General features: G+C 42.4%; 2 protein-coding genes across 6 annotated transcripts in view; one reads left to right on the plus strand and one right to left on the minus strand.

The window, feature by feature from the left end:
* The first annotated feature begins 1,142 nt into the window (after window positions 1-1,142).
* The window catches only part of MFSD9 (major facilitator superfamily domain containing 9), a 28,273-nt gene continuing 4,010 nt past the window's right edge, over window positions 1,143-25,405 (plus strand). Inside the window, exons 1-7 of one of the 5 annotated variants that reach the window (XR_008664840.1) lie at window positions 1,143-1,334; window positions 5,632-5,719; window positions 6,914-6,957; window positions 7,081-7,210; window positions 10,129-10,338; window positions 13,421-16,656; window positions 17,563-17,632. Coding sequence is in view for 2 of the 5 variants with exons in the window: in XM_055328234.1 (XP_055184209.1) it covers window positions 1,230-1,334; window positions 5,632-5,719; window positions 6,914-6,957; window positions 7,081-7,210; window positions 10,129-10,338; window positions 13,421-14,211 (1,368 nt within the window). In the remaining 3 variants the exon portion in view is untranslated. The other 4 variants (XR_008664839.1, XR_008664841.1, XM_055328234.1 and 1 more) reach the window with 4 other exon arrangements.
* SLC9A2 (solute carrier family 9 member A2) overlaps window positions 21,633-25,405 on the minus strand; it is a 94,194-nt gene continuing 90,421 nt past the window's right edge. Inside the window, exon 12 of the mRNA XM_055328233.1 lies at window positions 21,633-24,840. Coding sequence (XP_055184208.1) covers window positions 24,470-24,840 — 371 coding nt within the window. The 3' untranslated portion in view covers window positions 21,633-24,469. The remainder of the gene's footprint in view (window positions 24,841-25,405) is intronic.

Consider the following 25,405-nt stretch of genomic DNA (forward strand, 5'->3'; position numbering starts at 1 on the left):
GTTAAGCACAGTAAGGCTAGTTTCCTCCCATACAAGAGGACAAACTATTTCTAGTGGCAAAGGAGACTCAGAGTGGCCTAGGGTGGGGGTCTCAAGATTGTGTTTCATCTGGCTCCAACCACATATCTCCCTCCTAAATTCCAGTATTCCATTCTTCCCTAAAGAGTGCCCCAACTTTCATAGGACAAATTCTGCAACATCGAATCCATAGATGTAGTCATTTAGCTGCCTGCACGATGGTAAATTGAGATTTTCATGAAAATCTCAGACTCTTGATACCAGAGCTTGAAAGGAGCAAGGGCTGAAATAAGTTCCTGAATAAAAGAGGGCTAGTAACCACAGTTAACGTTTCTTAAGTGCTTACCATGTGTCAGTCATTGTGTTAAGTGATGGACACACACCACTTGGGTCTCACGCTCTGCTTCCTTCCTTTCACTGCACTGAGAGTAAGGCCTTAAAGCTCTACCAGGGTCTTTAAGGTCCTGAATGACCCCGCCTCCTGCCTATCTCTCAGATCAGTTTGTTCATAAAGCTTCGGCCACATTCGCGTCCCCGATCTCCTCGGCCCACTTGTCACCTCTTCCATGCTGCCTACGGACGCCAGCTAACTCCTTAGTCCCCACCCGGAGACCGTGCTCTCTCCCGTTTGTCACCGTAGTATCTTATTTATCGCGTTCTTCCTCCTCTCCTCTTGTACATTACACGCTTATGAATTAAATGACTTATCACGTTGATTCTGTGAGTCCCGGGAACCGGAACCTCTCGGGCTCAGGATGCATTTGCAGGATGCTCACAGCGCTCTGAGGTGAGTCCACCTCATTTCTGCCTGTTTTTGCAACAGGCAGACCCAAGTCTCCAGGTCACTCAGGGTCAACGACGGTCTACGTCTGTGGGTCGCCGCGGGCCCCACATTCTATGGGGAAGCTCAGCAGTTCCCTCCCGCCCTCCAGTACCAGAGGCCGTCTCTTCTCCGAGGAAAAGGGGAGATCATCCCACACCCCGCCGCGCCCGCCGCGCCCGCCGCCCCGGGCCGTCGCCCCGCCCCCGCGCGCCCCTCCGCGCAGGCGCACACAGCTCACTTCCGCCCGGGGCGGGGCCGGCGCGCTCACTTCCGCTCGGGGCGGGGCCGGCGCGCGGGGGGAGGTCCCGGCAGCGGCCGCGGGGAGCCGCGCCCCCAACCCGGCGGCTGGGAGTCGGGGGGTCGCGGCGGCCTGGCCCCGGCGGCCCAGATGCCGAGGCAGGAGTCGGGGGCCGGGGCTGAGGCGCGGGCAGGCGGCCCCGGTGCCGTCGGAGCCCGCCGCTTCCTGCTGTGTCTTTACCTGGTGGGCTTCTTGGTGAGTGCTGGGGCTGGGGCTGCAGGGCGACGGCGTCTTCCATCTGGAGCCCAGAACCCGATGAGACGTGTTTGTTTGTTTGTTTCCTGAAGCCCGGGTGGATGTAAACCTCAGCCAGGGCTGAGAACCTGCCATCTACCTGGTGATGCCTTCTTAACCTTTAAGCCCCTTTTTGCCCCCAAATCCCTTTCACCCTGCACCAGGCCACATTGCTGTATTGCCCCTCGCGGGCCCGGCCCGCAGCTCCTCTGCCCCCGCTGCCCTTTAAGAGCCCCCTGCGCCAGCCTGTCCTGTGACTGCGCCCGGCTCAAGGGTGACCCCAGGCGTTGGATCCTGTGAACCGTACAGAGCACGCAGGTGGACGGCAGGGCTCCTGGGCAGGTTTGGGGAGCCCTGGCTCTTGTGCTGTCCGTAGGTGTGGTCGGAATACACAGGCCAGTCAGTGTTGATGACCCCGCTCGGGCAGACTTAGGCACATTTCATTAGGGTTCCTGGTAGGCTAGAATGTTTAAAAATGCAAACCACGGTGACTTAGACACATCTGCCTTTCAACAAACTGTTTTTTGGAAAAGGCAGACTTTTTTTTTTTTCATGATTTGTCGGGGGGGAGGGGTTTCTAGTTCAGTAAGAACAGTTATTATGAATTTCCAACCTAGAATGGAAAGCTTAAAAAGATGAGTGTGAGGGGAAGTCATCCCTACCTCCCTCCATTTATTATTCATAGAATTTCTGAAAACCTTAATGTAATGGAGTCTGTGGAGCTCCATTCACTGAAATACACAGTCCCTGCCAGAAAGAACTTAAAATATTACTAGGAAGCTTGTGTTGGTAGTTCATGAGCCTATGCAGGAACCCTAGATCCAACTCCTCACTCCTCTCCTTCAAAGTCTAGACCCGGTTCAGTTGCCCTGGTTGCAAGCTGGTCCAGGTTAGGGGAGAACTGGGACAAGGACCCAGTAGGATTTCTTCTTTGCGGAGACTAAGACTATATCTTGAGGACAAAAGGGACTGGTCAGGTTAAGTGTCACTGGGCAAAGACTGCCCCCTGAGGCTTTGAATAGTTCCCAAAGGCACTAGGTCCTGGCAAAGAAGAATTGGTGTTTTCTGCCCAGATGCAGGTGAAGACCACTACTCCCCAGTATGTTAGCCTCACTGGAGTTTGGATACTGATCCATGCTCAGCTAGGAGAGAAGCAGGGAGGCAGTTTCCCAATGCAAGGTGTTCATCAGTCTGCAAAGGTTTGATGTTGAGTTATAATTGTTAAGACAATGATGAAAGCATTTTCCAAATCCCTGTAAACACAGCACCATGAGGCTCTCAGGAGGGCAGCACCTCACACAGAATCTCTGCCTGCAGTTAACCTTGCCTACCCTACCCCCAGGCCCAGTGCTTCCAGTTCAGAGCCTGGCATTCCTTAATCTTAGTTCAGTCTCAGGGTGTAGATACACCTCTTCCACCTTCCATTCCAGTCACCCACAATTCAGAACTATTGATTGTGAGTGGTTCTTGAAATTCCAGAAGGGAGCTGACTGCCATCCACCCTCTGGGAGGGTCTGGGACTGGCTATATGCTACTGCTCCCCTCTCTCAGACAGTGCTACTTGTCTGGTTCTGCCAGATGAAAAGAAGGTGGGCCCTCACCTGGAAAGTCCAAATTGGAGTTCAGAGAAACCAACATGACCTAAAATTCAAAATAGTTTGAATGTTTTCAATAAATTCACAGATCATTCACTGTAAGTTGGCCTTCTGATATAGATTTGACTATACAGAGCTTCTCATATGTTGTCTAGGTGCTGTGCACACAGCGAGTCTAATTTAGCAAGCCCGATGTAAAATTTTAATAATTTGTGCAAGACAGTTATTAGGTCTCTAATATGTTCAGGGAAAAATGTAAGATTTCCCAAAAGTTTAAGAGAGTAGGCCTTTTTTTTTTAAAATGGAAAATGTTGTAAGCTTTATTAAAATATGTGCAGCTTTGGATATTCTTGAAGGATCTAATGGCTCTTTGTTAGGTAACATCTAAGGAATATTATGCATAACTTAGTTATTACTTTAAATATATTTAGAGATGTGAAGACCCCTAAGACTTTTGGGGAAATAGTTTTGGATTAATAAGAGAGGAACGGAACAAGATTAAAGAAGTCATTTACCAAAGTATTCTGTTTTTAATTCTCATCTGGGCTTCTAGGTTTTAATTTGTTTAAGAAGGAAGATGAAGATGGCCCTCTAGGCCCTTTTTGGTTAACATTGTAAGATGGTGCTAAAATCTATGATTTCAATCCCTTTTTTCCTCCAGACACATGGTAAGATTTGTATTTTATTTCATCAGCTATAGTCAGGACTCTTACTCATTTTTATGCAATTTCTAATCAAGAGGCAATTTCTAATCAAGAAATAATTGGGTTCCTATCCTGAAAAAGATCCTAAAACTTTTTAGTGTATTCACCAATTTTCGTTGAGAGATGTCAGTGTTCCATGAAAGGTTTAAGAGGTCCTCTCTCACCTGATTTCCTTTTTTAAACAGTTACAAGCACATGACCAGTTGCCACATTCAAAGTGCTTTCAAAGCCAGTGGTTTTGAGGAGGCTGTGGATTCACAGGAAGAGAGGAGTTGCCTTTTATAGTAAAGGGGAAGAGAATTTTAGGACACAACTTCCTGAAAGAAGTAGCACCCGCACCCTTGGAAATAGATAATTTTTTTTTCAGGCTATAAAGTGTTAAAATATACTGATCTGCAGCTACTACTTATTACTCTGTTTTCTTATTGCCTTCCATAAATATCAGCCTACTTAATTATTTCTCTCTTATCTTTTATGGAGAATAACCTTTTGAATGTTACATGACAAGTGGAACTGGGAATTTTTTGGAAAAAAAATCTTTTTGGACAATTATGATTCCTTTTCTGAAAGATCCAGAAAATTCAGTAGGTAACTGATGTATTTTGGGTCTTTTAAGTATCATACATCAGCAAGTTGATGAAACAAAGCGGACAGCAAAGCCCAAAAGACATTGGCTTAGACCCAAAAGAAATTTAAAGTCCTTAAAATCAATATAATAAGCTGTAGTTCTAAAATCCTTAAAATCAATATAATAAGCTGTAGTTCTAATAATATAAATTTATGAGCTATTTAAGGACACTGGATAGTAAATACATGGCCATCAAAGATGTAACCATGGAAAGGGGCCACTGAAAAGTGCATAGAGGTTCGTGTTTCTAAAATTAAGTGAATGTACAGCACCAAGAAAAGGGGCAAGCAGAAGATTAATTGTGGTCCCAAAGAAAAAATATTTTTTGTGCATTTCTTTCTTACTGTTTAACCAGGATTATTAAAAAAAAAAAGAATTCCAGTTGAATATAAAGAAAACTGTGTGTGCACTGTGTTTTCCTTCTTCTAAAGCACTTAATGCAAGTAACCAAGTGAAGTAGGAATAAGAACAAAACTTAAAGGAAAAATTCATTCTTTCTGTGAACTCAGAATACCTAGCAAAAAGGATCAGTACATATCCCCAGGACTGGAGAAAAAAGAAAATATGTTTGAATTTCTGTTGTGTGTTACACCTTTCACAGCCATTACATCTCTTAATGTACATCATATTTCTACCAGACAGGTGTTACTATCCCCATTCTTTACAGATGACAGCACTGATGCTTGGTGACATTAAATAGCTTTGCAAGCACACATGTTTAGTAAGTAATAGAGCTGGAGCTTAGAACTGTCTTTCTGACCCCAAATCCCATGCGCTTTCATTGACTTAGCTGCAGAACATTGGCTTTCCCCACTGCCCCATCCTTCTCTCTCCTTCCTGGTTTGCTGAGACTTTCTTTTCAGATAGTACTTGATTAGGCTATAAACCACCTTTTAGTCACGTTCCCTGATTCCAGGACGACATTCATATTATGAAACAAGTGCTGCTTTGCCAAGAAATATGCATTATCCCTGCCTCCTTTCCCCCTTCATTACACACAAACACTTTTTGGTTTTTCTATTTGATTCACTTCTATAGCACGTCCTCCTTGAATATTAAGGATCAGTTAAAGGAAGCTAAGATTGAAATGATTCTAGGTCAGGGTGATCAGGCCTTTATAGGTAGCAACCATTATAAAACAATTGTATTTTGATTCTCTGATAACTTTAACCTAATGGGTATAGCATACTATAGGATGCAATTATGATTTCTTATTTGCTCAAAATTTAGATACTGGTTTTATTTTTTTAATCAGTCTTATTAGCATTACTACTTTAGGAACACCTAAGCATCAGTTTCTAATTTGTATTAATCAGTGTTTTGTTGTTTAGGATTTGTTTGGTGTCAGCATGGTCGTCCCTTTATTGAGCCTTCATGTCAAGTCTCTTGGAGCAAGTCCAACAGTTGCTGGAATAGTAGGTAAGTGGCTAATATTGCACATTTTTAGAGCACCGAATTTTCAATCTTCTGGACTAAGCACCTAAAAACAAATGAGTCTTATAGCTGAATATTACCCAAAGGTAAACTGAAAGTGGAATAAAAGGAATTTTTAGAATATTTCAAAATATTATCCTGGAGCGAATGTAATTCATCTTTCCTAGACTACCTGTGTTCAGAGAGGTTTTGAGGGTTAACATCATTCCCCTTCCTTCACCACCAACCATATTACAGTTACTTACTGAGCCTTTCCAAGGAGTTGGCTGTGTATGTTAAAGGCTAGGTGCAGACTTCAGCCTGCAGGAACCAGAAACGTAATCCACAGAAATCAAGTCCTGTTGCAAAGAGACTTCGAGTGAGCCTTGACAAATTGGTTGCAAGCTTCCTGCACCACCACCAGGGTGTCTTGGATGGATGATAGGGTTTCTCTACCTGTGCAGCATAAAAATTCCATCTGAAAGTCACTATTTACCAAAGAGACAGGACACAGCAGAGCTTAGGATTGTGCTAATTAACAAAAAATTGTTAAGACTAACAACTGATTATTCACAAGCTGGATAAGCAAATGTTTGGGGATAGTTGTATACACTGTATTTGGTAAGTCCTCCATGCCATGATTTGTGTTTCCCATGGAAAATAGAGTTACACTGGCCCACACAGCAGCATGAAGGTTTTTATGAAGAGCAGAAGGGACATGTGATTTGATGTAGTGGAGGCAAAAATACTCTGTAAAATTTGTCAGTTCTTTATGAAACTAAAGCATTTCATAAAACTGGAATGTTAGAGGCATAAAAGATAATACAAAAATTTTAAGACTTAGTAGAACTGTTAGAAGATTTGAATTTCTACTCCCCTGAGTCCTCTCTGTTGGGTCTTCTCAATTGAGGGACCACACCCTCATAAAGCGGGAGAGATCCTCTCGGATAGAATGGGCAGCCCTTGCCTTAAGTCTCTCTTCTGCTTCCTTCAATTTTATTTTGAAGGTCTTTTAATAAAAATTGTATTGCTTTACTCTTCCAACTGAAAAAAAGTTGGGAGGGGGGAATATCATTTTTAAAAATGGTCTCTGTTTTCCCCTAATGTTTTCCTGTTAATTTCTATACAATTGTTACCAAGTTAATCCATTTTTGTGGTGGGTCCTGCTGATTTTCTTGATGTTACTGATGTTTTTTGTAGGCTCCTCCTATGGCATTTTGCAGCTCTTTTCCAGCACATTGGTGGTAAGTCGTCTCCCATCTGGCAATACATCTTGGTAACATCTGGCGGGGATTACTCTGGTGGAGATGGTGGTGGTTATTAAAGGTGGTGAGTCGAGGACTTTCTGTGTTCCTTGCTTTCCTCAGGGCTGCTGGAGTGATGTGGTTGGAAGACGATCTTCCTTGCTGGTGTGCATTCTGTTCAGTGCCCTGGGTTATCTGATTCTTGGAGCATCCACCAATGTGTTCCTGTTTGCCCTTGCTAGAATCCCTGTGGGTAAGTTCTTGCCCTTTTCATTCAAAATAAATCAATTATATGTAAATGTATAAAGAGAGACAGTCTTACTTGTCAGTGCCTTCTTTTTTTAAGATTTTATTTATTTTAGAGAGGGATAACAGGTGTGAGCTTGGGGAGGAGCAGAGGGAAAGGGAGATAATTTCCAGCAGACTCCATGCTGAGCACAGAGCCTGACTCGGGGCTTGATCCCAGGACCCTGAGGCCATGACCTGAGCTGAAGCCAGGAGTCAGATGCTTAACCAACTGAGCCACCCAGGCACCTCTGTTGGTGCCCTCTTGATAAGAGGTTATATAAAGAGAGAATAATGGCAAGAGCAATTATAACTGGAACACCAGCTGCTGCTGTTGATGGTTCACTTAGTATCAGTCAGGCTCTGCTCACTTGGAGCTACAGAGCTACATGACAGGGCCCAGGGCCTGGAGCCCTCACTGTCAGTGTGAATCATTATGCTGCTGTGTAGACCTGTCTCCTTCCCATTGATCTCCCTACATTCAATCAGTAAGAATTTGTTAAATGTCTTTGGCCAAAAAAAAAAAAAAAAAAAAAAAAAATGTCTTTGGCCAGCACTATGTTTACTATTCTCTCCCTTTTCAAGTGAACAGTTTTAAAACTGGGCTTCCTGACTTCACATTGAAATTTCCCACTGTAGCTCTCCTGCAGCCTTCTGTAACTCTAGCTGTTGCTTGAGGGAGATACTAGGATGACGATGTAGTGACTTATGGGTCAGTGTCTGTTTCCAAACTGATCTTGAATGTTTCTGACATTTTCAAAATAGCTTTTATTTTGTCCATTCTTTGATACAGTGCTCGTGAGTGCTGTCATACTGTGGCTTATAGGCAGTTCCTGTGGAAGCTCTTTATTCTCTCTTTGCCTTTCTTAGCTGTTAGAGCCCTGGAGTTTCAGTGTTTCCTTCTCCCCTTACTCAATAGAGCGGTGACAGACTGCTGCCCTGGTAGACAAGTTTGCAACACTGGACCTCTGCCCATATTAAGCTGCTCATTTTTACGTAATGTCCCAGAGGAACAAAGCATAAAATAAGTCCTTTTCATCAACATAGAGTTGATGATCAGCTTATTTGGGATTTTCACACCATTTCTATGACATACATACTTAATCTCAAAGTCTTGAGTTCACCCCTCCAAAATTTGTGCTGTGCCTTTCTTTTGACTCAAAAAATATGCTTTAAAATAAATATGAGCAGTATCCTAACTTGCCTCCCTACCACACAAAATCCAACCAAAGGCTGCTCTGTGTGCATCTGAAGTTGAAGTTATTATACATGCTTTGTTTGGGTTGCAATGTATAAATATAATATGGTCCACCATTCAGCAGTAAGGCTGTTCATAATTCTAAAGAAATATATGAGGTTAATAGATCCTGTATACAATAGGTAGAATTTTATAGAGAAGATTAAAATATATTTACTTAATATGACATGAGCCTGCTTAGAGTAGTGCTGGCTCTATTATGTACATCATACTCTTGGCCAACAGGAGAGCTATATATAAAAATTCTTTCTTGCTACAGGAACCTCTACAATGTTTAGTTAGCCCAAGAATATTAGGGAGCCATGGGGAGCTTTGCCAGAGTTGTGCTGTACAATGTCACATGTAGGTTCAGGTCCTTGTATCCTGAAGATGAGCCTGAGGGAGGTTGAAGTACAGGGATTAGATACATAGTTTCCCCCTCCTTTCTCTGTCCCCCAGTCTAACCTCTAAAAGGTAACAGGAAGCTAGTCTGGGTTGCTCACAGGATACCTTCACCTTCCTCCTTCCTTGGGTGTGTAAGGTGAGCCCAACATTGGTATCATTTCAGAAATAATCACAGGATTCCTCTCAGGCCTCTTAGGAATCATCTCACATTTAAGGAAGTAGCGCTAGAGAGAGTCTTTCTACCTAATTCCAAAAGAGCTTTATAAGTTTGCTTCCCAAAGAGGCTGGTTACAGGCAAATGCCTGCTCTAATATTTAGACACAGTTGGGTATAGAACCCAGGATCAGCATGCAGGCAGAGTGACATACAGAGTGATATTAACTTCACAGAGATCACCGGAGGCCACCGTGTTGCATAACCGGTAGAACACTTTAGGCTGACCCACCAGCAGTGCTGATTGAGTTCCTGCCATGTTTTGATCAACACTGTGGGCAACCTATGCTACCAGAACCCATCAGTCTGTATTCAACATATGGGTGTATGGATGAAGACGAGTCAAGTACATCAGCAGAAGTATGAGGACTATAAAGTCGTTCCATACACTTAAATCTCTTATCCCACCTTTCAGTTTGTTTAGTTAACCAATTCACAAACCTCTTGCTAGTAGAAAGGCAGTTGATAGTGTATAGATGACCATGTCATCATATTTTTATATTTTTACTCACTCCCTATCCTTCTTTCCCTGCCCTGGTGCTCTCTAGCAGTTCTCACCTTTACATACGTGCACACACATGCGCATGTGCATGCACACTCACAAACTCTGTGAAGCATATGTTTGTGTCCATTTTGCTCTCTGTTCCTTGCATTAACTTCAGGGTCAGGACATATAGTAAGTGTGCAGTGAATGTTTATTCACTGAGCAAATGAAAAAAGAATGATACATCTCTGTGTAGAAGCCACCCATGAATTAATTGCACTTGGGTAACAGAAAACTGGAAATAACTGGGATGTCCTGGTAGAAGGAGGGAAAGCAGAGGACTCAGGGCGTGGCTACCAGGAATAAGGTGGTCAGCTAGGACTGTGAGGTTAGACCAGGAGTCCAGTCATGGCAGGATGAAACTGCAGACTTTAGAGGTTCAGTGGAGACCAGAACTCTATCAGTGACAGAGATGAAATGCAAGATCACATGCACAATTCTTTTGGTCCAAAAAATGTTACATAGCATGTTTCTTGTCTCCTTGCAGGTATTTTTAAACATACACTCTCCATTTCAAGGGCTCTGCTTTCTGATCTGGTTTCAGAGAAAGAACGGCCGCTAGTAATCGGACAATTCAATGCAGCATCTAGTGTGGGCTTCATCTTGGGCCCCATGGTTGGTGGATATCTTACTGAGTTAGATGGTGGATTTTATCTGACAGCCTTCATCTGTTGTTGTGTCTTCCTTCTCAATGCTGGTAAGTTGACATTTCATCATAAGAAGACCGTTTGGTTTATGCACTCCTACTGACCAACCTACCTATTTTATCTCCTTAAAATTCATGGTTCCTGAAATTGGCAGACTTTTTGGTGGTGTTGTTCCAGGATAGGTAATACACGTTGCTATATTAGTTTCAGGTGTACAATACAGTGGTCCAGCAATTCTGTACATCACACAGTGTTTATCCTGGTAACTGTATTCTTCATCCCCTTCACCTTAGAATAGGCAGACTTATTTTTCAAAGTTGGACCACCTCCTCCCCTGCTGCAGACCACCTGCCTGTATCTCCCCAACATGCTAAAGCACATTTGTGTCTCACATGGCATGTGGTGGGCTGGCCCTGCCCCTCTCTCTGCCTCCTGTGTGTTCCAGCCAACTGGCTTCCTAGTCAGCCTTACATGTGCCAGGCTTATTCCCACAGATGGGTACTGCAGTTTGCTTTTTTCATTTACCTACAACATTCTTCCCACATATCTTTACTGGGTCTTTCTTACCATTCAAGTGTCAAATATTTGCTTCCTTGGAAAGACCTTTCCTGATGATTCTGTTTAAAATGACTCCGTTTTCTTCATAGCACTTCTCAAATTTTACTCTCAATTTGTTTTCTTGCTTATATTCTCTCCGCCTCTCTCCTCCCTATCTCTCCACACCTACCATTAGAAAGTAAATGCCATAAGGGTAGAGATTTGCTCACTGTTGTCACTCCTGCCCAGAACTGGCCAGGCATAAAGCTGATGTTAAGTAATATCTGATGAATAGAAAGATACATACTGGACTATGAGCAGGGCCAGTTGCCTAAAGCAAAGAGGATGAATTTGCCCAGAGACTGGTACCTGGCTGACCCTTAGATAAGCAACTTTATAAACAAGAGGACTGGTTCATGTTACTCGGTTTTCCTTAAATTTAATGAGAATCTACTCTACTTCGTCTTTTTCAGTCTTTGTATTCAAGTCTCCAGGGTGAATGATGGATTCCATGTTGAGCTAGGGTATCACACTCAGGAAGCAGAGTTCAGGAGTTCAATGTCAATCCTTATAGGAATACTTTATGATTTCCTACCAGAAGTTTAACCTGTGACCTCAGCCAGGAGGTGAGGTCTAATGGATTAGTGTAAATCTAGATAAAATACTTGAAGCACATGACCAGCTGGTATGGCCAGGTACCTTCCCCCGTGAAGGAATGTGATGAATGTGATAGCTCTCAAAGTCAGAAGTCAGTGTATAAACGAAGACTATGATGATGGAGTTCTGTTCTGGATTCTCCAGCAATGATGCTGCTTAGTATCATGCCCTAACCTAAGCCTGTGAATGGATCTGGGTCAGTCAGGGATAGTTCAGCTGCAAGTGTTCTCAACCACAATAGCTAAAAATAGTAATAGGGATTTCTTGTGCATTCTTAAGAAATGTGGAGGTCAGCAGGCCAAGCTGACGCAGGCAATAGCAGAGGCAGGCCAGCAGACATGTCTCACGCCAGGGTTTGGGCTTCCAGTGCAATGAACACAGTATATTGCATTTTTTCCTTTAAATGCCTTCGACTGTTTTCCCCAACCCCTTTTCCACCTTCAGCTTCTTAGATCCTCACTCTGATCATCCACTTTGCTTGGGAAAGTACTTTTATATCTTTTTTTGTCCATGATTTCTGTTTTCCTGGTTAAAAACTCAGACTCTGGAGTCTGGCAGACATGGATTCAGATCCTGCTGTGCCACTCTTTAGTGTGGGCTTTGGGTGAGTTGCCTCAGTCTACTCATCCATAAAACGGGGCAACAACACTCCCAGGCTTACTAGGATGGGAGTTGGAGATCTTACATGTGAGGGGTTCACCCCACTGCGTTAAGTACGCTGAGTTCTCACTAAACATCAGTTGCTGTCATCACTATTATTTTTATTATTTTAATTATACTCTTCCTCTCAGTCCACCAGTGAGTCCTTTTACATTTTTATTGAGATTCTGTAAAGCGTCCAGAGGCACTTTTAAAGATGATAAGAGGTAGAAAGTCGAGGCCTGCATTCTCGTGTGGTTAGTTTTCTGTCACAAATTAGTCCCTGGTGAATCATCTGCCTGTACTGTGGAGAAACAACATATACAGATATGGTTGCTGAAAACAGCATAAAGCAGTCTGAATGGCCCCTGGTCTAAGTTGAATATAAGAGTGGAAGGACTAAAAATCCAGCAGGATGAGTTTGGAAAAGATGTCCTAGAATGGCAAGCTGGAATTTGGTTTGAAGAAATTTGGGGGCATGGATTGGCAGTAGGTCATTCTACTTGGATGGCATGGGATAAATAAAACGACCAAGGCAGGAATGTGCCAGTCCCAAGGGTGGAGATGGGATTATCTGAATAGGAATTGAGCTGCTCTGTAAGGTCATGCATCATGGTCCATGAGAATGGCACCCCCGGAGATTTTGAGGTGTGACTTGCAAAAGTACATGGTGGCCCTGACCAGGGGCAGTTCCAAGCAGATGCTTCCTGAGGGTCAGTAGTGTGCAGCTGCCCCTCTCTTCTCCACAAGGCAAGGGTGGGTGTTCACAGCACCCTGTGCTTCCCCTAACATAGCACTTACCCTATAATCCAATTGCTGTGTTTTACTTGTCCAAATCCCTTTTTCGAGTTAAATTCTTTGAGGGCAGAGATTTTTATAGGCCTTGTCTTATTGGTTAATATAGTCCTATTTAGGAAGCATAAATATTCAGTGTTCGGAATGAAGTACAAGTGGTGAATGGATGGGTAGGCAGATGGTGGATCGCAGAGAATTAGAAAGCATGAGAATTTCAATATTAAATGATATAGGAAACCATCATGGGCTCATGAGCAGAGAAAAAAAGTAAACATTTTGTAGATGTAGATTTTTTTTTTGAGGCGAATAGCAGAGTTCTATCAAAAATGGAGTAGAAGTGTCTGTGGGAATAGTTAAACACTGGATTCGAAAACAGATTAGTAAACGGACTAATACAAAAATACAGAATCGTAATCGCATGCAAATAACTGCTCATCCCCTGCGGGGGCACTGTGGGATTCAGGGGACGCAGCCTGCCTTGACCGGTCCTCTGCCATCTTCCAGGTCTGGTTTGGCTGTTTCCCTGGCATGAAGCAAAGCTCTCCAGGATGGAGCAAGGCCGGCCGGCCGGTGACAACCCTGTCCCCTGGGGGAGGACGGACCCTCCCGAGCAGCAGACAGCCACCCTGCGCCAGAGCACCGCCAGCACCAGGCCTGCCGGGCCGCCCTGGGCGGAGGTCGCGTCCACCCTGCGCGACATGAAGAGCCTGATATTTTCCGAAATGTGGGACATCTTCGCGGTGCGCTTGCTGATGGCCGTGGCGGTGATGCTCTACTACAGTAACTTCGTGCTGGCCCTGGAGGAGCGCTTCGGGGTGCGGCCGCGGGCGGCGGGCTGCCTCATCAGCTACAGCAGCGCCCTGGGCGCCCTGGGCGGCCTGGCGCTGGGCCCGCTCCTGCGGCTGTACGGGCACGACGGGCGCGCCGTCCTGCTGCGCTCGAGCGCGCTCACCTGCCTGCTGCTGCTGCTGCACGCCGCCGCCCGCTCGGCCGCCCTGGCCGCGCTCTGCACCTCGCTGCTGGCCGTCTCCACGGCCGTGGGCAGGACCTGCGTCACCGACCTGCAGCTGGCCGCCGGCGGGGCGCGGGCGGGCGGCACGGTCATCGGCGTGGGGCAGTCGGTGACGGCCGTGGGCCGGATCGTCGCCCCGCTCCTCTCGGGGCTCGCGCAGGAGGTGAGCCCGTGCGGGCCCCCCAGCCTCGGGGCCGCCCTGGCCCTGGTGGCCATTTTCCTGATGTCTCTGAACAGAGCCCGCCACCGTGGCGGCGGGAGGGACAAATTAAAAAGTGAGTAGAATGGAACCGGATGGAGGAAGCCAACTCGGAGGACGTGAGGAAGGGACAGAGGCCAGGACGGATGGTCTCCCAGCGGATGTGCTCGGTTCATAGACACCAAGGTCCAGCCTGCGGGCACATCAGAAGTCAGAGCCTTGTCAAAGGAGAAGGTATTAAACATTACTTAGAAGTCTCCTCTTTGAACGTGGCCAGTGGGGTTAAAGTTTTCCAGGGGGAAATGCTAGCAGCTTCAGGACAGGAAGATGTGCTGGGATAACCGATGATAGGCTTCCCTGCTAAGTAAAAAGGAGGGTAACCCATTAATAAAATGATCTGCTGAGACACGGGTTTCATGTCAAGTTGCATAAGCTAAGAGGGCGGTTTTCTGCTATCAGAATCCTAGAGATTAAATAAGCCACTATATTGAAACGAGCTTGTCACTTTCTCAAGTTATAACAAGGATTCCCCTGGTGAGCTGGGGGAAAATCAGATGGCTGGCCTCACCCCCAGTTACTGATTCTGCGGGCCTAGGGGAGGCCGAGGAATCTGTATTTAATAAGCAACACTTGCACTTTTTCACGGAGACAGAAAAAGGATCATTCAGAGACTCTGGTTTTGATTAATGTCAAAGCCAGAGACTTGTTTGTGTTTATGAATAGCTAACTCAGTTTGAACTATTAAAATTATGTGATTGCAGTGTGTTACACCTTCTCCCCAGCTTGTGGCAGTCACGCTGCATAATAGGAGAAACAGGTTCATGGGGCCTCTATCCTGTGTCCACAGCTTTGGAGGCCCCATGCTCTTCGAGGAGCTGAGGTTGTCAGTGTGGCCAGTTCTCCCTGGATATCAGGCCTGAACTGCTTCCAGAAGCCCATGCTCTGTTAGGCTGCATTGATTGGATGGTGGTAGAACCCAGTGGAAAAGACAGAGCACAGGAATGCCTTTAGGATGAACATCTCATGCAGTGTAAGACAGTGAAGTCTCATCAGAGGGACTAATCTACAGTGTCTTATGGTGAAGGTCATTTTCTTTCTCTCATTTTCATATCACACCTGAGAATGAAAGAGCTACACTGATCTACAGGGAAATGTTTCGATTTGCCTTTTTCTAGGCCTAAACAGTCATTCCAAAAGTAGCATCCCAGGGTCCAGCTGAGAGGCCCAGAGTGAAGTTTAGCACAAACTCACAAGGAAGCATTTGTAAGGCTCTTGCTATTTAGATGATGTCACCTATTGATAATTATTTTGAAGCCCCCTCGCTTTTCCTCCTGTGGATTATCAGAGTTCACATTCCTTTCATTCTTTTTGATTGGTCCTCTAGAAAATCATTCCTGTTTTCAACCTATCACATGTATAATTGTAAATGTATGTAAAGCAGGAAAAAAATGTTTTCTCTAGTTTTAGAAGTTGTGTGTTGGATAAACCCAAGTATTTATGATAAAGAATTAATCGGATGTTTGAAGATTGTCCTTTCTCCTGTCTAGCTACAAGGAAAATATTAACCTTTTATTAAGTGCCATAATTGTGAACTTTTATGCGAGCACCAAGTCCTTTTGAGGAAACCAAAATATAATGTAAAATGGCATGACCCTTAAGGAGCACATTAAATCATCATAGAGGTTAGACTCATAGGACAAGAAGTAATCATGGGTTTATTCAATGAAATAGAATCTCTCTGAAGATTATATCTTTTCTCTGCACTCAGAAGTAGACAAGTTTCTTAGACATTCCTTAATATAGTCATTATTAAATTTTTCAAATCATAGCACTTTATTTTTGAAGGTAAATAAAGCCTATAAATTTATTAGGGCTTTACAGTTAATCAGACACATGGAAATACTGAAAACCAGGGTTGATTTTAGTATAGAGAGTAGAGAAACATTTTTATTATTCTCCACACTCATATTGCTTTTTAAAAAAATAAATATTATACAGGCATACCTCGTTTTATTGCACTTCATCTTATTATGCATCACTGTGTTTTTTGCCAAAGGTTCATAGCAACCCTGTGTCAAGGGATTTATCGGCACCATTTTTTCCACCAGCATTTGCTCACTTTGTGTCTCTATGTCACATTTTGGTAATTGTCACAATATTTCAAACTTTTTCATTATATTTGGTATTGTTATATGTGATCAGTGATCTTTGACATTACTATAATTGTTTTGGGGCATCGTGAACCGTACCCATATAAGATAGTGAATTTAATCGTTAAATGTATGTGTTCCGACTGGCTGGTCACCCGTCTCTTGCCCTCTTCTTGGTCTTCCCATTTCTTCAGATGCTAACAACCCTATAGTGGCCCCTAAGTGTTCAAGTGAAAGGAAGTGTCAGTCGACGTAGAAAACTTCATTGCCGTCTGATTTTTTAAAATTGCCACAGCCACCCCAACCTTGAACACACACCACCCTGATCAACACTGAGAAAAGACCCTCCACCAGCAAAAAGATTGCCACCTGCTGAAAGGTCAGTTGATGGTTGGCATTTTTTAGCAATAAAGTCTTTTTCATTAGGTATGTACATTGTTTTTTAGACATAATGCTACTGTAAATAGACTCCAGTATAGTATAAACGTAATTTTTATGTATGCTGGAAAACCAAAAAATTTATTTGACTCACATTATTGCAATATTTACTTTATCGCGGTGGTCTAGAACCAGCCCACAATATCTCTGATGTATGCCTGTAGTTCCCCTTAATAAAAAGTCTGATGTGTGGATATTTAAAAGTGAGTTCCAGAACCAACATTGTCCACATTCCCTGGAGCTTGTTAAACATACAGACATTCACACCCCACATAGACCTGCTGAGAACCATTCTCACAAGATATCCAGATACTTTTTATGCACAGTAAACTTTGAAAACCACTGGTCTATAGACAGTATTTGTATAATTGATGGAATATTATCTCAGGGAAATTAAATCTGCTCAACTAAAGTTTGTGTTCTGTTTTTGAGTTCTTGGGAAGCTTCTGTAATAATTTCCTAAGTATTTAGGTTGAGCCACATGGAATTGCTATTTTTCTAAGTCAAAATTACCTGCAGTTTCACATGGTTCAACTTAATATATTTTTTTAAAAGATTTTACTTATTTATTCATGAGAGACACAGAGAGAAGCAGAGACATAGGCAGAGGGAGAATCGGGCTCCTCACAGGGAGCCCGATGTAGGGCTTGATCCCCAGACCTGGGATTATGCCCTGAGCCGAGGGCAGATGCTCAACTGCTGAGCCAACCAGGTGCCCTGAGAGGTAAAGTTTTAGAACCGACTTTGTTACTACCTCAGTGTTAAGAGAAATGGATTTTTTTTTTTTTTTGCCTTTCTTAAAAGGTGTCCCTGGTTCAACTTAATATTATATGGAATCTTATTTTAGGGGCATTGAACTTGACTGAGAAGTTTATGAAGGATATGGCACTCTTTCAGCATTATGCTAGCCACAATTGGTAAGTTCTGTGAATCAGCCTCAGGGTTTGGGGTTCTAGAAGACTTTGGCCTTCTCCACAGAAGGAAGGTATACCTCTGCCCTCATGTCCAGACAGATGAGCAAAAGTCAGAATGCCAGGAAACCTGGGTGGCTCAGCGTTTGAGCATCTGCCTTCTGCTCAGGGCATAATCAAGTCCTGCATCAGGCTCCCTGCATGGAGCCTGGTTCTCCCTCTGTGTATGTCGCTGCCTCTCTCTCTCTCCCTCCCTCTCTCTCTCTCTCTCTCTCTCTGTGTGTGTGTGTGTGTGTGTGTGTGTGTCTCACGAATGAATAAATTAAAAAATCTTTAAAAAAAAAAAAATCAGAATGCCTAGCCAGGGCAGTAACGTGCAAGACGCCAAAGCCCCGGCCGGGTGGGTGAAGAGTTATGCCTGCAATAAACAGAAGGGGCTGAAATCAGTGGTTCTGGCTGCATATTAGAGTCACCTGCCCTAGACCTCTAGAACCAGACTCCAAAGTGCCCCAGCGTTGAGAGTCCCTGGGTTGTTAGATCATGAAGGGCCTCATGTACCATGCTCAGGAGTGAGCTCTTACTCTCACGGGTGAGGGGGAACCACAGAGGAATTCATGGTGGAGAATGTTGGACTTTATGTTAAGGATCCCTCGAGGGCAGTAATCTAAAAGGAATGTGAGGGAGAAGTCATGCACACTAAGGGAATCAGGGCACAAAAATCTGAAAGGCCTGGGCACTATCAGGTTAGCTGGTGATGAGTGTTGAGACATCCTGCCCTATCCTGTGTTAACTGGCCGAGAACAATGTGGGCATTTATGGGAATTTGTGCTCTGCATATTCAAATCATTAAGACACCTTTTCCTGAGGACACTTCTTTAAGAAATTTAGACATCTGTGGGGAGAGAGAAGTCAATCCACTTAGGGGAAATTTCAGGCATTTGGGAACTGATTAGAGAGGATAACTTTTTATTTGGAATGTATAGTAAAAGCCAGCATGGTGATTCTGGTGCCCTATTTCCCCCTGGAAACCTTAGCCGTTAAGGAGTCTCTGAAATAAGGTTACCACAGCTCTAGCCAGGATGATGTACAGTGTGGCTCTTCTCAGAACAGGGTAATGGACTGAAAAAATCATTTTTCTGTCCTAAATTTTTATTTTTCCTGAAGAACTTGCTAGTTACATGGTAATAATTTTCTTTAGCAATACAATCCCTTTAAAGTTATAAGGAAGTGCTATCATTTATTCTGATTGTAGTTTTTGGGAGCTATTGCTATATCCTGATGTATATGTTAGGTCAGAGTCCAGAAGCACTTGAAAATGTTAACCTTCAGTTATACTTACAACACATTCTTGTAAGAACAAGAAGCTCTTGGCTTTTCAAACCATATGCTAAAGCCAAATGTATACATAATCTGAAACTTATTGCACATCTTTGGCAAGCAAATCATTTTAAGATGACATCTCATCAGTAGGATTTATTTTTTATCAAGTACACAAATACCAACTTATTTTAAAACATTATTTTACTTTAGATTTCTCATTTTTCCCAGATCGCCTAGACGCACCACTTTACAGACAGGTGTGCATGAAGACAATATAGACAATTTTTGTTTTCCTGATTCAGTACATTGTAAGAAATAATGCTGATTTTAATTTGGAATTGGATACTCTTAAACAGCTTGTGCTGTTCCTCAAGGGGAAAAGATAATTATAAACATTAAGGAAGGAGGTATTAATTATTATCAGTAATTATATAGCATAAATTATAGCATAAAAGTGGACTATAGGGATCTTGTTAGAATAAAAAATTGTATTTTGATCAGTCTTGATTTAAACTATACTACATCCTGATAAATAAAAATCCTTTTTCAAAAGCATATACTATGGGGGAAAAAAGTAGTTAAAATACCTATTAATAGTTGCAGTTTACAACACTGAATAGGAAATGACCTTTCTTTGGGCTTATCAAAGAATCTCTTCCATTTTGAATCGTTGGAACTCAGGTGCTTCCCCAGACTGAGAATTATTATTTTTTTTTCTGAGAATTATTTTATTGTGTGATACCTTAGACCCACCTAAACCTATCCTGACTTTTCCTAATGGAACTAAAACCACATGAACTATCCAGAATGAACTGATATAATAAATGCATTTGCTGCTGACTATGGAGTCTGTCCCCTGTGGGTCTGAGGGCATGTGAATGGGTACATGTCCTGGGCTTGCTTTGGTCTGTGCTGCAGGCTGAAACACAGGCCTGGGCATCACAAAGCCAATTTCTGACAGTGTCAGGCGGTCATGACAGGGTTAAGAGTGAGCATTTTCTCCTGGCCACCTTCAAAGCACCTTCACTGTGCCATCTTTTTGGAATTAACAAAACAATCAAGTATGCCAAGTTGTAGCACATTCAGAATAACCTTCCAGCTAAAGATAAGAACTTAAACTGGCTGTCCAACAGTCAGATACTTATAGTAGCAAATACAGTAAACAGTTTTGAGCAGGTGCCAAAAACTGTGTGTTAGTGAAAACCTAAAAATTTGATGTGTTGGTACAGAACCCTGCATAATGTTTAAAAGCCATTTGGTAAAGACAGTGGATGAAAATAATCTAATTTGTCTTGCTTGAGTTGGCTTGGGAAGGCAGCACTTAATATTCCAGAGCATGCATTATCTTTGAACCATTTACAATAGTCTGTTTACATGTAGAATATTAATGGACCAGTTATAATCTTCATTAAGTTTCTTTAACACAGTAACAGTGTTAGCCCTGTCTGAAATATTATGTGTATTTGAAGCTAAGGCAACTGAAATTTTTAATACTTTTAAATTCTTACCTTTCACTAATTCCAGCTATATGACCCCAATTTTAGCACAAATGAGAATGGTTTTGATATATAAATGTAAAAATTGGAATTGGGGGCTGTCCTGGTTTCTTGTGATGTATTATCCATAGTGATTAAATATTTTCATTTATGTTTATTCCATTAAATGTTTCCACTCCATACTGATTTAACACTTAGACTTTTGTACATTTCACAGAAACCAAGAAAAATTCTTTGTTGGTATACATATATAAAATTTCTGTTTGGCAATCCAAACTCTGGACGCAGAGAGCCTCATTTAAATTACAAATTTTGTTACCACATGTACTGATGACATAACAGGACCCAGTGAAATAAAAAAAGAAAAGGGAGAAAAACATTTGCATATTTAATTCAGGGTGTTTTGTTACAGTAGTGAAAATCAGAAAAGTCACCGCCGATGTGTCTGGCATCCTGTCTACTGGCCATCTCATGGAGGGACATTTCCATATCGTACAATACAAGGATAACAGATCCCCATGAAACATCTGTGACATAAAAGCCCTGAAGTAGGTTCTGAGCCGTTCAAAATCATCAATATGCTCTGCAGATTGAAAATTTGATAATCCATTTACAGTAGATACATTAACTCTACACATAGAAACACTTCTTTCTCTGACCGGACAGGTAAGAGAACTGACCACCATTATCGACTATTTTTAGAGGTAGTAAAATAGAATTTTCTTTGAAAAAAATTGTAGAAAGTTAGAAGACAAAAGGGATCAAAAAACTATGTACCATTACAACAGTAGAGACGTTCAAAACTAATCATGTGGGTGCTTTGTCTGCACATCTGCGGTGGGTGACCACGTTTAAGGATGTCAAGCCACGTGGAGTGAATGACATTGGAAAAAAATTCTGAAGGGAGGTGTCATTTCTCGTGAACAAAGAGCTGTGGTCACAGCCAGGCATCAGTTACCCAAGTGGGCTCTCACTGCCTTACAAGTAGACTGAAGAAAGGGCCTGGTTAAAATGTCAGATATAAAGTAACAGCAAGCTACACATTTTGCTCTAAAAGTTAAGCACACACATACACACACACGCAAAATCTCAGATCATCAGACAGTTGAGTCATAAGCCTTTCTCGTTCATCTTGACAAAGGGAATCAACATACAATGTTCAGGCTTGGGCAGATAATGCCAATAGCTACTTCAACCAGACAAAGAAATCTTTTTAATCACTCTTCAGAGAAGAAAGTCAAGTGTGAACTTTGAACTAACAAAATATTACAATTCTCACACTTGTTTATAAAATGCCAGTTTTAACATAAACATGACTTGGGTAGTGCAACAAATGGAAAAACATACTGAGACATGTAATAAATAACTTCTCTATGTTTTTTACATAAATAAACATTCCCCTTACCCACCACGAAAATTAGTAAAAGCCAAGGGAATTTTGTCCCAGATATTCTGGGGTCTTATCCACAAAACGCACATTTTTTTAAAAGTATCGAGCTTTGGAGTCAATTTCTAGTTGTTTGCTAACTGGCCTAACTGTTCCCAACAATCAGCCCTTAGCATTACAGGTAAAGAAATAAGCCTACACTTTGCACTTGCAGGTAGTTCAAGTCAAAATTGTTAAATACCAAAGACCCATCAAAATTCTATAGTCACACTGGAACTTTGGTTGGATCAAGTATTGCTTGCATTAGCGAGTCATTTACAAAGGGTCAGGGGTGGGTCTCTACCACAGAATATTGAGACTGTTTCAATATTTAAGGGGTTTCATATGCTCTCCTGTAGTGTCTAGAACTTAATAATTTTATGTGAAAAAAAGTATGGAGAAAAAACAAAATGAAGTCACATTTATTTTTCATTGCTTTTGTCATTCAAAAATACAAAAAACGTTAAACTGATAATGACATAAGTGCTTTTTTAAATTTACACCATGTCCACCAGATTCTTTATTGACTTTTAATCAGTGTAAGCTAAATTTGGTATACCTGTTTAACAAGAAATGTAAAAAGATTTTCATATTTTCTTCTTCGGTTCCAGAAAATTAGACTTATTATAATATTCAGTATTCTAGGACACCAGAAAAAAATCAGGAACTTTATTTTTAAGGTCATTTTACTTTAACCTTTCTTTTCAGATTTCATTAAGTTCTAAAAATTTACTCTTGGCATTCTCAAAAATATACATCCCATCTCTTGATGAATCACATTCCTATAATAAAATTCTAAGTTAAAAGTCATTTTAATTTCTTTTCAGCAGATGAAATATATATATTTTTAATATAAATATTTTCAGTTAAAATTAAGATATTTGGCACAGAATCCTAAGTTTACAGTTTTCAAAGGTGTCTATACTGCTTTCCACTTATCAACGTGGAAGAGTTTGGGAAGGAAATTGTACCTTGTATGTTTATCTTTTCCTCTGCCTCACACCCAACAATCTTAGCACTATTCCAAGACTGTAGAAGATAAGAGAAAGGGTAAAAGATTTATTTCTCCACATTGGTGGGGGTAGAGGAGGGAGATAAGAGAAGCACTGCTGGGGATTTCTGAGTCCTGAATCTTCCTGTTTAATTTATTCATGTTTTCCCACTAACAATCCAATGGTCGTTTGTATCCTTTGCTGCACCTCTAATGTGCTCTCAGTAGACTATCGTGTGGCCTCATTTATATTTAAACCCAGACATTTAGAGTCTCATTCCAGTCCAGTTTTAAGGAGTTTTTCAGGGGAAAAAAAAAAAAAAAAACAATAAAATCTACAGCTTGAGACAAAAATTCAAAATATTTACTCAAAAATTCAAAAATATTACTCTTTAATGATTATATTCCACTTCTTGTCTTTCTGTTGTTCTTTTAAAAAGTACTCAGATGAGTAGAATCCATTTTTATATGAAGAATTTGTCACTACTTTATTGAGGGGCGAGAAGTAACAAATTACAGACTAGTGCAAAAAATAAAAAAAAAGAACTCCTACATTCTCCAAAGTACTTCCTGAATAAATTTCAAAACCTGAACTCTCACCAGTTTATTAAACATTGGACTATGTTTATCTAAATGGTCTGCTTGGAGCTTCTGACCTGTATTCAAAGTTCTAGAATGTTCTAAGAAAAATTCTAAAGCCGATAGTCATAGATGGGCATGAAAGGGAATCTCCTGCATCCTCTTCCCAGTATTGCACAATATAAAACCTGCCAAAAAAAATGTAAGCAGGTGTCTCCCCGCATATACCATGAGGCCCACGTGCTGGAACTTCGTCCAAAGCTGCCACCAAGTCTGTCACACATCGTGTCACCCACACAGTCTTTCTCTTTGCACCATTCAAACACAAACAAGAGATGGAATCTATATGTTACCCTCAAACGTACAGTAACAAATAAATTAAATCCAGTAGACTCATTATTTATGGGAATCTGCGCTATGGGAGCCAGGCCTCCTCATCTGCCTAGATGTTCTGACTCCCTCCCCAGCCTGAGTTCACCAAGAATCCCTGCTCCATGCTGCGCTCGTCCTTTACCAAGTGGTCAGCAGCTCAAGATGGGGAAACACCTTGACTCTGAGCAGATGGCCCACCATCCTGCGGGAACTACCCTTTACACCTTGGAGAGATGTTGAGTATTTTTAGCGCCCTTCGCTTAAAAACTGATTACAGATATCCATAGGTTTTCATAAATAAAATGTGAGGCATATATGTATATATTAAAATTTTCACCAGCACAGGTGTGTTAAAAACTTCAAGTTCTGTCATTCAAGTTCAATAAAGGCACACAATTTTCTTTCTTTAGGCTTGTGAAGAATACAACTGCTAGCAAAAAGTCATAAAAGGCATTTTATAGGGCTTTTTTTTTCTTTGATTTTTCCTCTTCTTGGGTTAAGCATCCATCCCATAAATCAATGGTATGACTCTTCTACCCAAAGAAAGGATTTAGATGCATAGAGGGTATGAAATGGATCCCAATGTTGTGTCAGGTTTCAGAGTAACCAACGCCAGGGGTGCTGGGTCAGTCACCCCAGGTCTGCTTTGGCCATTTCCATTAAGGCTTCTCACTTCCAAATTGCGCTTTCCGGTTGCCAGGCTCCGATGCCCTCCGGACCAGCCTGGGTGGCGGCTTGGGTTGGATACCTTCAGTCACACTGTCTTCCTGCACTGGGCCAAACTGGCCTTTGGAGAGAAGGGGCTGCCGGAGCATGCCTGGGGTCTGGGTGCCCCCCTCTTTGCTGTGGGGAGCTGCGGGGGTACAAGGCTGCCCCTGTCCCGAATCAACGTCTACCTCATTCTTCCATTCCATTTTATAGGACTGCGGGGCTTTCTTTGAGAACTGTTCTGGCAAGAAGCGCCTTGCTCGGGGCTGCAAATTGAGGACGGTGGTCCCGACATCTGTGTCTGAGTCACTGCTATTGCCACCTACCACAGAGCAAAAGGATAATATGGGCATGCGTTTGAGAGAGAAGGGATTGTAAATGACTCACAATGCATGATTGGGGCCAACACCTGCTGAAAATTGGGCAGCGGAGGGTCAGAGGGCTCACTCTCTCTAGCCCACCAACCTGGGCATAAGACATCATCTCTGTGGGCCTTAATGTTGAATGTTCACACACTGAAGAGTTCACTGTGCCAGACAACTGTCCTAAGCACTGTTAAACTCATTAACCTATTTAATCCTCATAGTCACCCATCTGACAGGTGGAGTAACTGAAGTTCAAGAGACAGTATAAGTGGTGGAGCTGGCTATCAAAGTGAGGTGCTCTGGCGGTGGCAGCTGTGTTCCCACTTGCCCCATCAGAACAATCCCAGGAGGGCTCAGCTCTGTGTCTGGCACACAGAAAGCAAACCAGCACTTGGCTGCTATTATGCAAATGCTTGTCTTGATCTGGAATCTGAGAGACAACCTTCTTTATCTCCTTTATATTTTCATAAAAGGGCTGTAGTAACAATATGCACTCTCCAAACAATGCGGAGATACATGATC

The sequence above is a fragment of the Nyctereutes procyonoides genome, unplaced genomic scaffold, assembly GCF_905146905.1.
Source record: "Nyctereutes procyonoides isolate TBG_1078 unplaced genomic scaffold, NYPRO_anot_genome, whole genome shotgun sequence".
NCBI classification, from domain to species: Eukaryota; Metazoa; Chordata; class Mammalia; order Carnivora; family Canidae; genus Nyctereutes; species Nyctereutes procyonoides.